The sequence below is a fragment of the Ranitomeya variabilis genome, chromosome 1 (assembly GCF_051348905.1).
Source record: "Ranitomeya variabilis isolate aRanVar5 chromosome 1, aRanVar5.hap1, whole genome shotgun sequence".
NCBI lineage: Eukaryota > Metazoa > Chordata > Amphibia > Anura > Dendrobatidae > Ranitomeya > Ranitomeya variabilis.
In genome coordinates this window covers 1,057,268,114-1,057,284,045 of record NC_135232.1, presented here as the reverse complement: position 1 = coordinate 1,057,284,045, position 15,932 = coordinate 1,057,268,114, and the positions used below count along the sequence as shown (strand labels likewise).

General features: G+C 42.4%; 1 protein-coding gene across 3 annotated transcripts in view; it reads right to left on the bottom strand.

Moving 5' to 3' along the window:
* Positions 1-5,006: 5,006 nt before the first annotated feature.
* Positions 5,007-15,932, bottom strand: part of GABRA2 (gamma-aminobutyric acid type A receptor subunit alpha2) — a 291,356-nt gene continuing 280,430 nt past the window's right edge. For 2 of the 3 annotated variants that reach the window (XR_013220060.1, XR_013220061.1), the window contains exons 10-11: positions 5,593-6,804; positions 5,007-5,111 (exon numbers count right to left, since the gene is read on the bottom strand). Coding sequence is in view for 1 of the 3 variants with exons in the window: in XM_077279822.1 (XP_077135937.1) it covers positions 6,511-6,804 (294 nt within the window). In the remaining 2 variants the exon portion in view is untranslated. Of the gene's footprint in view, positions 5,112-5,393; positions 6,805-15,932 lie in introns of those variants that run through there. The other variant, XM_077279822.1, reaches the window with a different exon arrangement.

Genomic DNA, 15,932 nt, shown 5'->3' with positions numbered 1-15,932 from the left:
GTCAGAGGAGAGTTGGGAGAACACCATACAAGTCTCATTTGTCTTTAGGGCACAATCGTGACTGAAACTATTCACCTTCTAAACAGCTACTACTACTTATCAGCTGTTGAAAAGGTCCAACTGCAGCAATACTTTTAATAATAATTGTAAATCAATGATATCCAAATATAACAAACAATAAAAACATGTATAATGTTGCTTTGAAATAAAAAAATAAAATAAAAAATGACAGATGCAATGCACACAAGCCAATTTCAAATATGTTATAAAAAGTGTAAACTTTAAAACTAAAATTTAAGCTCTTACTTAAAGGGTTTTCTACTACTAGGTTGACCACTTCTCATTTCTCATATTTAGCCCAGTTAAAATAATAAAATCTTGCACTTGCATTCCCAGGGCTCACATGAGTCACCACTGACATCACTGTCCCCACCTTCACCGCTGGAATGTTACTGGCACGAGAGGTGTGTATAAGCTTTTTTATTTTAATGGGGAATGAAAAAGGGATGCCCAATAAGTGGACAACTCCTTTAAAAATGTTGCTTGCTCCAGTATATCTTTTATTTGTACATTTTTTTGTTTGTATATTTTTAACATTATATTTGCATTATATGGGTTTCCTGCTTTCATAAAACTTCTGCACATACAGTACAGACCAAAAGTTTGGACACACCTTCTCTTTAAAGATTTTTCTGTATTTTCATGACTATGAAAATTGTGCATTCACACTGAAGGCATCAAAACTATGAATTAACACATGTGGAATTATATACTTAAAGGGAACCTGTCACCCCGTTTTTTCCGTATGAGATAAAAATACCGTTAATTAGGGCCTGAGCTGTTCATTACAATAGTGTATTTTGTGTACCCTGATTCCCCACCTATGCTGCCAAAATACGTTACCAAAGTCGCCGTTTTCGCCTGTCAATCAGGCTGGTCTGGTCAAATGGGCGTGGTGACATCGCTGTTTCTTCCCCCAGATCTTGCTTATTTTTCCGGCGGCCGCGATCTCCATCTGCGCATGCACGGCATCTCGCGGCCATTTTCCTGAAGCCCCGGGCAGCAGAGCTCTCCATCTGCGCACTCGCAACCTCAGGAAGTTGGCCGCCCCCATCGATCACCAGGGGAATAGCGCAGATCGTGCTCTTTTTCCTCACCTGTGCAGTGGATTCGGCAGTTGGGCATGCGCAAACCACTACGCCACCAACGGAAAAATAAGCAAGATCTGGGGGAAGAAACAGCGATGTCACCACGCCCATTTGACCAGACCAGCCTGATTGACAGGTGAAAACGGCGACTTTGGTAAAGTATTTCGGCAGCATAGGTGGGGAATCAGGGTACACAAAATACACTATTGCAACACACAGCTCAGGCCCTATTTAACGGTATTTTTATCTCATATGGAAAAAACGGGGTGACAGGTTCCCTTTAACAAAAAAGTGTGAAACAACTGAAATTATGTCTTATATTCTAGGTTCTTCAAAGTAGCCACCTTTTGCTTTGATGACCGCTTTGCACACTCTTGGCATTCTCTTGATGAGCTTCAAGAGGAAGTCACCGGGAATTGTTTTCACTTCACAGGTGTGCCCTGTCAGGTTTAATAAGTGGGATTTCTTGCCTTATAAATGGGGTTGGGACCATCGGTTGTGTTGTGCAGAAGTCTGGTGGATACACAGCTGATAGTCCTACTGAATAGACTGTTAGAATTTGTATTATGGCAAGAAAAGAGCAGCTAAGTAAAGAAAAATAAGTGGACATCATTACTTTAAGAAATGAAGGTCAGTCAGTCCGAAAAATTGGGAAAACTTTGAAAGTGTCCCCAAGTGCAGTGGCAAAAACCATCAAGTGCTTCAAAGAAACTGGCTCACCTGAGGACCGCCCCAGGAAAGGAAGACCAAGAGTCACCTCAGCTTCTGAGGATAAGTTTATCTGAGTCACCAGCCTCAGAAATCGCAGGTTAATAGCAGCTCAGATAAGATACCAGGTCAATGCCACACAGAGTTCTAGCAGCAGACACATCTCTACAACAACTGTTAAGAGGAGACTTTGTGCAGCAGGCCTTCATGGTAAAATAGCTGCTAGGAAACCACTGCTAATGACAGGCAACAAGCAGAAGAGACTTGTATGGGCTAAAGAATACAAGGAATGGACATTAGACCAGTGGAAATCTGTGCTTTGGTCTGATGAGTCCAAATTTGAGATCTTTGGTTCCAACCACCGTGTCTTTGTATGACGCAGAAAAAGTGAATGGATGGACTCTACATGCCAGGTTCCCACCATGAAGCATGGAAGGGGAGGTGTGATGGTGTGTGGGTGCTTTCCTGGTGACACTGTTGGGGATTTATTCAAAATTGAAGGTATACTGAACCAGCATGGCTACCACAGCATCTTGCAGCGGCATGCTATTCCATCTGGTTTGCGTTTAGTTGGACCATCAGTTATTTTTCAACAGGAAAATGACCCCAAACACACCTCCAGTCTGTGTAAGGGCTATTTAACCAAGAAGGAGAGTGATGGGGTGCTACGCCTGATGACCTGGCCTCCACAGTCACCAGACCTGAACCCAATCGAGATGGTTTAGGGTGAGCTGGACCACAGAGTGAAGGCAGAAGGGCCAACAAAGTGCTAAGCATCTCTGTGAACTCCTTCAAGATTGTTGGAAGACCATTCCTGGTGACTACCTCTTGAAGCTCATCAAGAGAATGCCAAGAGTGTGCAAAGCAGTCATCAAAGCAAAAGGTGGCTACTTTGAAGAACCTAGAATTTAAGACATAATTTCAGTCGTTTCACACTTTTTTGTTAGGTATATAATTCCACATTAATTGATAGTTTTGATGTTTTCAGTGTGAATGTACAATTTTCATAGTCATGAAAATACAGAAAAATCTTTAAATGAGAATCTGTGTCCAAACTTTTGGTCTGTACTGTAGGTGTAAAAAAACAAGCTCAGCTTTATTTACTCTCCCTAGTTCCGGGGCTGTTTATTTACCACTGTCCTGTTCTGCATTGTTTGGCTGCAGCAGTGGCATCAACCAATTCTTGTTTGACTGCAGCGGACATGTCAGCCATCACTGAACTAAATCAGTAAAGCTGCTGAGCTCAGTGATTGGTTGCAGTGCTGTCAACATGACGCTAACACTCCAGCCAAAGAACAGAGACCAGAGGACACACAGCGCTCGACCCAGGAAGGTTAAATGGATTACTTTTTCTTGCCATCGGGAAGAAGTGGTGTGAAAGGAAACAGCCCCATTCAAGAAATACAAATTAGTGATGAGTGAACGTGTCCGGATAAGGTGTTATCTGAGCATGCTTGGGTGCTGATGGAGTGAGTTGGGCGTGCTCTAATAATATGTTTTCGCCCCTGCACCTGCTTGTCTAGTGTCTGTTCAACAGCCACAATACATGCAGGGATTGCCTAACAAACAAGCAATCCCTGAATGTGTTGCTGCTGTCGATCAGACGCTAGACAAGCAGGCGCAGGGACTAAAACATATTTTTCACGCACACCAAAGTCACTCAGTTAACTCTTGAACATGCACATATAACACCTTATCCGACCATGTTTGCTCATCACTAATTCTAATCCATATGATAAACATGGTTCCTTGCAATGTCTTTCGATGATTAATGTTTGACCTCTAATTATGTTAGCATGCAAAGAAAATTGTTGAGCTGCGAATAAAAAATTAATTGACATTCGTTTCCGATAACAAAATGTTTACACTTGGTATTCCTCTTTATTTATTATCTATAAACGTATATTAGCTTCACATGATAAAGTTATAATCCTTTACTGAAAATAGTGAAAAGTTGTGAAGGTTGTTTGTAGTGAAATGCTGCTACACGTGTCATGTAAAGATTAAGAAACGATTAAGAAACAATTAGGGCACTTTTACCTTGCAAACTGTAAATTCACAAAACAGAAAAAATGTTCTGCTAATTAAAACTAATCATTTTCTAGAAATTTTGACATTAGGTTATTAGTAGAATAAATTCATTTACAGCCATTTGTTGCTTCTCAAGGGTGGTTGTTGAAGTATTGGAAGGTGAGCGGCACTTATGATGTAATTTCGGCACAAATTTGCTGGAACACGTGTACAATCTACAAGCATAATTCACCAGATCAATTCACTTGAATAGATCAAATGCATGCATACCTGCAAGTGTCCCATTCAACTTACCCTTCAATTTAGCCAAATTGAATTTATTCCTTTTTTTCTAATATTATAAATAAAGCTATAGGCCCAGATTTGTGAAAGCAATTTTGCCAGAATTCTGGCGTAAGTTTCTTTGAAAATTCACTTGTATTTGAACAAAATTATTCAGCTTTCGGGAGTTTCTCCAACTTCTACTAAAATGGGCAGAGCTGAGGTGAGAGAGGGGCACGGAACAGCTTGTGTAATGATGAGCCATGTCTAGTGATGAGCGAGTGTGCTCGTTACTCAAGATTTCCAAGCATGCTCGAGTGGTCTCAGAGTATCTTGGGCGTGCTCGGAGATTGTGTCCCCTCAGCCACATGGTTTGCGGCTGTTAGACAACCTGAACACATGCAGGTATTGCCTGTTTGTTACGGAATCCCCACATGTATTCAGGCTGTCTAGCAGCCGCAAATCATGCAGCTGCGGCGACACAAACATAATCTACGTGCACACCCAAGCATGAATGGAAATCTCGAGTAACGGGAACACTCTCTCATCACTGGCAGTGCCATTTCTTAGACCATAAATCTTACTCCAGTCTTCAACTGGAGTAAGATTTCTACCGTGACGCATAGAGGAGAATGCCACTAGTCAGCTACTCCTTATTCATTAAAAGAGTGCACCTCTTAATGAACCAAGAGCGTCTGGCTCCAACATGCCTCCTATCAATACCAATGAGAATATTGCTGGTCTTGATGAATCAGGGCCATTGTCTTGGTTACAAATATGTAAACTGTCTCTGCTGCTATTATGCTGATGGTGGCAGACGGCAGCGCTGATTTCTTTTATATTTTAGATGCATTTTTTGGGACAAAAAAAGAATTGGTTGAAAAGGTGATTACACTCTTTTAATAAAAGACCATATTACTAGTCTTGTCTTAAAGGGACTCTGTCACCTGAATTTGGCGGGCTCTGTTTACGGTCCGAGGGGCGGTGTTTTCTGGGCTTTCATTCACCCCTTCCTTTCCCGCCGGCCGCAATATTGTCTGGAATTGGATTAGGTTGCCTCCATAGTACACGCGTGCGCAATGCAATCTTGCCTTGCACACGCGCAGTATGCTTTGCCCAACTGCGGGCAAAGCCGAAAATCATTAGTGCGCATGCGCCGCCACACTATGACCTGGAAGTATTTCGCTGTGTTCCAGGACATAGTGCAGCGGCGCATGCTCACTAATGCTTTTTGGCTTTGTCCACAGTTGGGCAAAGCATACTGGGCATGCGCAAGGGAAGATTGCGTTGCGCACGCGTGTACTATGGAGGCAACCTAATCCAATTCAAGACAGTATTGCGGCCGGCGGGAAAGGAAGGGGTGAATGAAAGCCCAGAAAACACTGCCCATCGGACCGTAAACAGAGCCCGCCAAATTCAGGTGACAGGTTCCCTTTAACTTGGCTTAACCTCCCCATCATCATACATGTGCCAACCTGCATGTAACCTATTTTGTAACCTCAGTTTTTGGATCATTTCTACTAAGAGAAAACACTAATGTAAACATGTCAGTTAAAATGCCCATTGGTCAACTTTGGGATGATAATTAAAAAAAAAGAGATAGCATTGTGCAAAAATATAAATACACATCTAGCTATAAACATTTTCTTACATCGTGTCACATAATGCTACCTTTTACAAATATAATGTAAATTACATTTTATATAAAATAAAATTAAATGGCCGTTGACTGAACAGAAATGTAGTGCATTTACACAAGCGTATTTTAGCAAAGGTTTCAATGTTTCTGACATACAAATTTCCCTGATCAACTTGTTATATGCCACAACAAAACAATGCTACCGAAATGGAATCATTTCCTTTAGTTGTAAAGAAAAATATGAAAATCTTAATAATTTAACATAAAAACATAGTTTTAATAACTTCGGTGAAATGTATGGTACACACCTAAAATACGGAATTAGGAAGGGCTTTTCATACATAAGCACATTGCATTATCATATAAAAGATTAACATTGTAGTTAATAAAATAGGAACCCCGAAAATAAAATAAAAAATTGTCGCAGTAAAATGTGTTCTCTGTTAACAAGCCGCCTTTTCTCATATACTGCAATTACACCTCAATCCAAAGTGAAAATACTTTTCGGTCAAAAAGAAGCGTTTTTGTTTTCTTTTTATTATGTCAGGACTGTTACCGTATCTATTCAAAGCTCAGCCAAGTTAACAGAGCCCCCTCCCCCCTCTTTTTAGATAAGAGGTGAATACTGTACATGTCAGTTCACAAGTTATTCGTCATACATACTAAAACAATCTATCTCAGTCTGAGAATGCCATGACATTGCTAGCATACAAAGTGCCCATTCTACTTTGAAAGGACAAGCACTTCCATGTTAAGTTCCCTGTTCAAATAAGTAGCCCAATATACAAGGTTAAATGTACCAAATAAGAGTGGAAAGACTATCCTAGACATTCTGTCAATTTTACTAACACTGTTGAATGTTTTCTTTGCCTCCTGTGGTTTTGCTTTGTTGGCATCTGCTGTCGCACTTTTTGATATTGTTGGAAGGGCTGAATCCTTAGTGATGTTTGGAGCATAGTTTGCTACAGCAACTGCATAGGCATTATTTTTCTTAATTACAGATGCCTTCTCTTTTTTCTGAAACAAGAGTAAATGGATTAAAAGGCTGTCATTTTTCTGTGAGTACAAAATACCCCCCCAATTTTTTTTTACATTTAAACGATATCTGTCTGTAGGATCAACCCCTCTAAGCTGCTGACATGGACATGCAGGTCATAGAATGCTGAATTCTGGAGTAATCCAAATTTTTCTTTCATGCAAAAGAGCTGTTAAGATCTATGGACCAGACAAAGATCTTCACGGGAATCTGCCTCTAGAACTTATTGTAAATGAAAGATGCATTACCAGTATGAGACATGTAATGACTGACATGTTCCTCACATAATCGCACACAGCTCTGCAGTGAGATTAGAGAGAAACCCACATGCTTCTTATATGTCAATGAGCTGTTAAGATCTATAGGCTGGACACAGATCACCATGAGAATCTGCCTCCAGAGTACTGGAGAAGTAGTGTTTTCTTATTAAAACACATTTGCAGTTGTCCTCACATGGACGGTGCCTGATTATAACTAGCTCACTACAGCAGAACTGAACCTTGTATCATTACAAACAAAACAAACACATTTGCAGTTGTCCTCTCATAGACTGCACCTGTAATAATTATAGGGGATAATTCAGGAGACTCTTTGCGTGGAACAAGACAACAGAACACAGTTTTATAAGTGGTAAAATTTATATTATCACACGGTGATTCAAGCAGGTGCAGAGAGAAACTCAAGTCCACAACACTTGGTGCAAATAATAAGCGCAGCTTAGCAGTCAATAGGAAACTTCAGAGGTAGATGCAAACAAACAGAAAGTCTATGAAGCACAGTTATTCTTGAGGAAACTTGACACGAATAGATCCTTGACTTAGTCAAGACACAGATAGATATGCTATTAGGCAGTTCAAATCATATCTTAGCTCAACCAGGGAGGCCTGGTTAATAGTCTCAGGTTTTGCAGAGCAGAAACAGCTTACATGTCCAGCAAATGCAGATGGAAGTAACACGAGCAGCAGATGAAGGAGGATTACTGAACACTGGTGTATGCAGCAGGAACTCAGTGCAGAGTGGCAGGATCTCCAACACAGGTTCACAGGAGCAGGTGCAGGTGCAAGGCCAGGGAGTAATCAGGAGCTGGATGCAAAGCAGAATAATCTAGCACAGACTGAAGGCTGGGGTGAAGTTTTATAGCAGGAAGACAAGTGCACATGAGACCAAAGATGCCATGTTGGAAAAGGGCAGTAATGCACAGAAGGAAAAAAATGTTCAGAGTCCTGACATTACTCCCTCCTTAGAAGTGGCCTCAGGACGATCCTGGACCTGGTTTCTCAGGGAATCTCTGATGAAAATGAGAAATCTTCTGTTGGGCATTGATGTTTTCCACAGGTTCCCAAGAGTCTTCCTCAGGGGGATATCCCTGCCATCTTATCAGATATTGGAGCCGATTCCTGCGAATCCTGGAATCAATAATTTCCTCCACCACGAATTGTTCTTGCCCATCAATCACCACAGGCTGCAGAGGTGGCACAACACGTCCCTGGAAGGTATTAGGAGATACAGGCTTTAGTAAAGATACATGAAAAACTGGGTGTACCTTCATTGTCCTAGGTAGCTTCAGCCGGCAGGCCACAGAGCTCACAATACCATTGATCTTGAAAGGGCCAATGAATTTCTGTCCAAGTTTTTGTGAAGGAACATTCAACTTCAGATTCTTAGTTGCTAACCACACAGAATCTCCTACCTTGAACATGGGTGCAGGTTTACAGAATCTATCAGCCGATCTCTTATAACGTTCTTGAGCCGTGGTCAGGGATTCCTTCAGAACCTCCAGATTTTGTCTCATCACAGTCAGCCTTTCCTCCACTGCTGGAACCGGAGAATTAATTGGAGACCTAGGTAAAATACACGGATGATAACCCAGATTGGCAAAGAAAGGTGTAAATTTAGTGGAGGCACTCTGAGAATTATTATATGAAAATTCGGCTAACGGCAACAACTCCAACCAATCATCCTGGAGATGGCTGACATAGCATCTTATATATTGTTCCAGCGTCTGGTTGGTACGCTCAGTCTGACCATTTGTCTGGGGATGGTAAGCAGAAGAGAGACAGACATTAATATTGAGTGCAGAGCAAAACCCTTTCCAGAATCTTGAAGTGAACTGTACTCCACGGTCAGAGATGATCTCATCCGGCACCCCATGCAACCGAAAGACATTCTGTATAACCAAGTTCACTGTATCTTTAGCTGAGGGGACACCGGTGCATGGAACAAAATGAGCAGCTTTAGTCAGGCGATCAACTACCACCATGATTGTATTCATGCCCCCCGATGTAGGCAGCTCCACAATAAAGTCCATTGATATAGACCCCCAAGGGCAGGATGGAACAGGTAATGGTTGTAGAAGACCTGTAGGTGCCACATGAGGAGTCTTGTAACGGGCACATACCTCGCAAGAGAGAACATAGTCCTTGGTATCCTTCAGGCAAGTTGGCCACCAGAAGAATCGGCTCAGGAACTCTTGTGTCTTCTGTACCCCCCTGTGACCAGCCAACTTGGAGTCATGTACCAACTTGAGGATCTGCAGACGGACGACCTCCGGGACGTAGACACGTCAATCTCTGAACCACATGCCACCTTTAAAGACAAGATTAATATCCACAGGTGGGTTGGCCAGAAATACATCACCTTCATAGGCCTCCCTGCACTCCTTCCACAAGTCCTGATCATGGATAACTCAGATGAAATTGGCATCAGATAGAATGGTCTTGGACGGGGCTCCAGGTATGGAATCCGCAGCATGGATTCGGGATAAAGCATCAGCCTTCCCATTACGAGAACCTGGATGGTACGAGATAACAAAGATAAATTGATTTAAGAATAAGTTCCGATGAGCCTGACGAGGAGAAAGACATCTAGCGGATCTAAGGAACTCTAGATTGTGATGGTCAGTTAGCACTATGATCTGTTGTGCAGCTCCTTGCAGATGATGCCTCCATTCTTTGAAAGCCGCAATAATAGCCAGCAATTCCTTGTCTCCCACATCGTAATTCTTCTCTGCTGAGGTTAGTCTACGGGAAAAGAAAGCACAAGGATGTAGCAGACCCTTCTCTCCAGTTCTTTGGGAGAGAATAGCCCCCAAAGCATTATCAGAAGCGTCCACCTCCACAATGAAAGGACGTGTTGGATCTGGGTGTATCAACAGCGGTGCTGATGTGAAACAGATCTTCAGCCGATCAAAAGCTTCTTGAGCCTGTGATGACCACTTAAAGGGCTTTTCCTTCTTTGTCAAGGAAGTAATGGGACGGACAATATCAGAAAAATTTAGAATGAAGCATCTGTAGAAATTTGCAAAACCAATAAAACGTTGGACCTCCTTAACGTTCTGACATGTTCTTCATGATCCTGTAGAGAGTCAGAAAAGATTAGTATATCGTCCAAATAGATCACCGCAAACTGGTCCAACAAATCTCTGAAGATGTCATTAACAAGGGGTTGAAATGCTGCAGGGGCGTTACAAAGCCTGAAGGGCATCACAAGAGATTCAAAGTGTTCATACCGGCATCTGAATGCTGTCTTCCACTCATCCCCTGGATGAATACGCACCAAATTATAAGCCCCACGAAGATCCAGCTTAGAGAACACCTTAGCATGGCGGACTCTTTCCAGTAATTCGGGAATCAGAGGCAAAGGGTAACGGTTTCGTACGGTTACCTTATTGAGTTCCCGATAGTCAACACAGGGTCTCAGGGTCCCATCCTTCTTCTTTACAAAAAAAATGGGTGCCCCTGCTGGTGAGGAAGAAGGACGTATGAAGCCTTTGGCCAGATTTTCAGCAATATACTCCTTTAAGGCTTGAAGCTCAGGTGCCGCCAAAGGGTATACAGTACGTGACCAAAAGGAATATCTGCCCCAGGAAGCAACTCAATGGAACAGTCATAATGCCTGTGTGGAGGAAGTTTATCTGCATTCTTCCTGTCACAGAGGTCAGAGAACTCTTTATATGCTGGAGGAAAAGAAGATACCTCTACATGTGGTTCCGTAGCCGTGGACTCAGAGACAGCTTCTGTTAACGCTGAGTTGCTCCTTGTTGGCAAGATAATCTCCTTTGTCTCCCAGTTGATAATTGGGTTCTGAGAATGCAACCAAGGAATGCCTAAAATCACAGGAAAATGAGGAGAAGAAATTAGCAAGAAAGAAAATAGCTCCTGATGATTAGGCTCCAACAAAATTTCAAGGGGTACGGTCTCCTGATCCACAGGCCCAGAGATTAAAGGTGACCCATCCACTGTTTCTATGGTAATTGGAGAGGCTCTTTGCTGAATTTTAATACCATGTTCCTTGGCAAATGTGATATCCATGAAATTGCCACCTGCACCAGATTCAATCATAGTTGAACTGGAAATCCACTTTCCTGAATACTGGATCTTAATAGGAAGAGAACAGTGAGAGTTCTTTTCCTTCAGCTCCTTGGGGGGTGAAGTCATAGAAAGTGAATGGAATACAGGGTTTAAAGGCAGGCTACATTCAGAGATGTCAGATTCATCATCACAGTTGTCATACTCCCCTATTGCTGCTAGCACCTTGTTAGGCCGTCTAGGACACTTAGGACAATTGATCAAGAAGTGGTCAGACTGGTCGCAGTAGAAACATAGACTTTCACGAAGGCGATGCTCCCGGCGCTCATTGATCTCGCGTCTCTGAACGGAATCAATTTACCTGCAGGCTCTTTGGAAGGAAGGGAACAGTTAGAAATACGGTTATATACAGCAAATTTCTCCTGCCTACACTCAGTAAGGCGAATGTCTATGTGCACACAATGCTGTATAAAAGTCTCTAGTTCTTGTGGTGACTCTGAGCGAGCTAGTTCATCTTTTATAATACTAGACAGACCCCTTTTAAAAATAGGCAATTGTGCAGAACTGTCCCAATTGGTATCTACCGCCAATCTCCTGAATTCAGTGGCATACTCAATAACAGAACATTTAGCATGGCATAAAGACAACAAAGCAGATTCAGCGGTTCCACGGCGATTAGGGTCATCAAACATTAATGCCATAGCGGCCAAGAAATCATCCAAGTCATTTAACCGTGGGTCACGAGACTCAATCATCGGATTCGCCCAGGCGAGCGCTCGTGAGGTCAATAGCATTATTACACACAATACTTTGGATCTATCAGTAGGAAAACGGTCAGCATGCACATCAAAATATAGCATACTCTCCCCTCTGTACCAGTGTGTCACTGTAAACCTGTTTACTGTAAATGATATCTATAACCCTGTATGTAACCCCTTTCTCATGTACAGCACCATGGAATTAATGGTGCTATATAAATAAATAATAATAGTAATAATAATAATAATAACATTGATTCACAAAGCCACAAAATTTGTCGCGATCACCATTAAATCTGAATGGGGGCAACTTAGGTGGGCTAGCTGGTGGCGGTTGCCCAGAGGGTAAAGTCACTTGTGCAGCTATTTGCGTGCTTATGTCCTGAAAAGCCCGTCCATACTGGGACTCTATGCCAGCAAGTTTATTTTTTATGGGCTGCCATGCGATTGCTTAAGTCCTGCAAAGTTTGTCCAAACACTTGTTGATTGTGTTCAAAGCTTCCAAACTTCTTTTGCAGACCTTCCACATCTTTCTGCAGTGATCTAATTATGGAAAACACCTGCTCTAATCTGCTCTCTGCAGTCATTGTTCCAGCAGTCTCCTTTTTTTAATGGCTAGATTATCCTGTTATAATTATAGGGGATAATTCAGGAGACTCTTTGCGTGGAACAAGACAACAGGACACAGTTTTATAAGTGGTAAAGTTTATATTATCACACGGTGATTCAAGCAGGTGCAGAGAGAAACTCAAGTCCACAACACTTGGTCCAAATAATAAACGCAGCTTAGCAGTCAATAGGAAACTTCAGAGGTAGATGCAAACAAACAGAAAGTCTATGAAGCACAGTTATTCTTGAGGAAACTTAACACGAATAGATCCTTGACTTAGTCCAGACACAGATAGATATGCTATTAGGCAGTTCAAATCATATCTTAGCTCAACCAGGGAGGCCTGGTTAATAGTCTCAGGTTTTGCAGAGCAGAAACAGCTTACATGTCCAGCAAATGCAGATGGAAGTAACACGAGCAGCAGATGAAGGAGGAGTACTTAACACTGGTGTATTTTTTGTGGTCTTCATGTGCCCTAACATTATGTATATTCTTGCAGGACTGGGGATATCATCTTTTGGTAACCATAACTTTACAGGGTCAGGCTTTGTATTCTCTTCTTCTTTATACACATTCTTTGTTGCATTAGCAATGTTATATTTCCCTCTCCGTGCCCCTGGATATGTTGACAGTTGTGCTGCGCAGAATTGTCACCATGTCTGCTCCCGGGAGCTGCGCACTTATCATATTTATCCTTATCCAAGCTCTCTGCTCGTGCTTATCTGCTCTGCTTTGACCTTCCACCGGCGCATGCGCATTTCTCTATTTAGGACGTTTTCATTTTTCCCTTCTTCCTGGCATTTCTTTCTGGCATCATTTCCGGTCCTTTGATCTCTGTTACCTGCCAGCTACACACCGGATTTGACCACATATGTGATTATGAGGTATTTATAAGCGTTATTGGCCACATTTGCATTACTTCCCCTGACGAAGCTGTCTTTTGAACAGCGACACGTGTTGGGTCTCTCCTCCGACCGCATGTGCTCTGTGGTAACCTAGCTTCACAGCTTTTCGCAGCAGAATTTGTCTCATGGTTAGTGTTGAGCGATACCGTCCGATACTTGAAAGTATCGGTATCGGAAAGTATCGGCCGATACCGGCAAAGTATCGGATCCAATCCGATACCGATACCCGATACCAATACAAGTCAATGGGACTCAAGTATCGGACGGTATCCCTGATAGTTCCCAGTGTCTGAAGGAGAGGAAACTCTCCTTCAGGCCCTGGGAACCATATTAATGTGTAAAATAAAGAATTAAAATAAAAAATATAGCTATACTCACCTCTCCGACACAGCCTGGACCTCACCGAGGGAACCGGCAGCGTTGTTTGCTTAAAATTCGCGGGTTTACTTCCTTACGTGAAGTCCCGGCTTGTGATTGGTCGCGTGCCGCCCATGTGGCCGCGACGCGACCAATCACAGCAAGCCGTGACGTAATTTCAGGTCCTTCAGGATTTTAAAATTACATTCCGGCTTTGTGATTGGTCGCGTCGCGGTCACATGGGCGACGCGAACAATCACAAGCCGTGACGTCACGGGAGGCAGGACAAGCGCGCATTTTAAAATGCGCGCGTGTCCAGCCTCCCGTGACGTCACGGCTTGTGATTGGTCGCGTCGCCCATGTGACCGCGACGCGACCTATCACAAAGCCGGAACGTAATTTTAAAATCCTGAAGGACCTGAAATTACGTCACGGCTTGCTGTGATTGGTCGCGTCGCGGCCACATGGGCGGCACGCGACCAATCACAAGCCGGGACTTCACGTAAGGAAGTAAACCCGCGAATTTTAAGCAAACAACGCTGCCGGTTCCCTCAGTGAGGTCCAGGCTGCGTCGGAGAGGTGAGTATAGCAATATTTTTTATTTTAATTCTTTATTTTACACATTAATGTTGTTTCGATACCGATACCCGATACCACAAAATTATCGGATCTCGGTATCGGAATTCCGATACAGCAAATATCAGCCGATACCCGATACTTGCGGTATCGGAATGCTCAACACTACTCATGGTGCCTTGCTAGCACTATTTTCATCTTCATATTTATTTTGAAGGCTATTGTGCAGGATATACTAGTCTTCATTTAGACTTTTTTTCTTTTACCTGCCTTTGGCTTCTGGGACATTGTGTATTTTTCTGCTCCTTCAAATTTGTAGGGGTCTTGCTGGAATCTATATACTACAGTGGGGCGGTGTATGTCATTAGACTGCCATTGGGTTTCTATTATATCCAACTGTGTGCATATATGCTACTATGATGTTCTATATAGCTTGTTTAACATTTTTCTGACTATGTACAGTTAAACTGTTGCATGCTCCATTATTTTGTGTGAGCTGCTTTCTTGGCACACAGTGCTCACAGACACATTTGCACGGAGGTTGTGATACATGGTTTTAAGTGTTTTTAATAATGTTTTCAATAAGGCTTATGTTACTTTTATTATAATTTTGGTGGTGTGCAGATATTTTGGTGGCTCTTGTTTCTTGTGTTTTGTGGGTCTATATATTAGCCATCATTCTTGCACCCCCACAGCGCATTTGGTATTATATTGTGGTGCGCTAGCTATTCTATATGTGTACTGAACACTGGTGTATGCAGCAGGAACTCAGAGCAGAGTGGCAGGATCTCCAACACAGGTTCACAGGAGCAGGTGCAGGTGCAAGGCCAGGGAGTAATCAGGAGCTGGATGCAAAGCAGAATAATCTAGCACAGACTGAAGGCTGGGGTTGAGTTTTATAGCAGGAAGACAAGTGCACATGAGACCAAAGATGCCATGTTGGAAAAGGGCAGTAATGCACAAAAGGTAAAAAATGTTCAGAGTCCTGACAGCACCTGATAAATTTGCATGTAAGACAACTGCACGGTGGGTTCAAGCCCCACTAAGGACAACATCTGCAAACCGTGTTTGAGTGGGTTTCCTCAGGGTTCTCTGGTTTCCTCCCACATTCCAAAGACATACTGATAGGGAATTTAGATTGTGAGCCCCAATGGGGACAGCGACGATAATGTGTGCAAACTGTAAAGTGCTGCGGAATATGTTAGCGCTATATAAAAATAAAGATTATTATTATTAATAAATGTGTTTGTTGTGTTTGTAATGAGACAAGATTCAGATCTGCTGTATTGGGTTAGTAATAATCAGGTACCGTCCTGTGAGGACAACTGCAAATGTGTTTTAATGAGAAAACACTACTTCTTCAGTACCCTGAAGGCAGATTTTCAGGATGATCTGTGTCCAGGCCAGAGATCTTAACATCTAACTTATATATAAGAAAAATGTGAGTTTCTCTGGAATAAGACATTGTATCGCACATATTAAGGTATCAGTATAGAAGGGTTGATCCTACCGAGAGATTCCCTTAAGAGATTAAGAGTTTTTATATGGGGTATTCACTTTCTTGCCTCTATCAAAAAATAATATTTTTTTAAATAT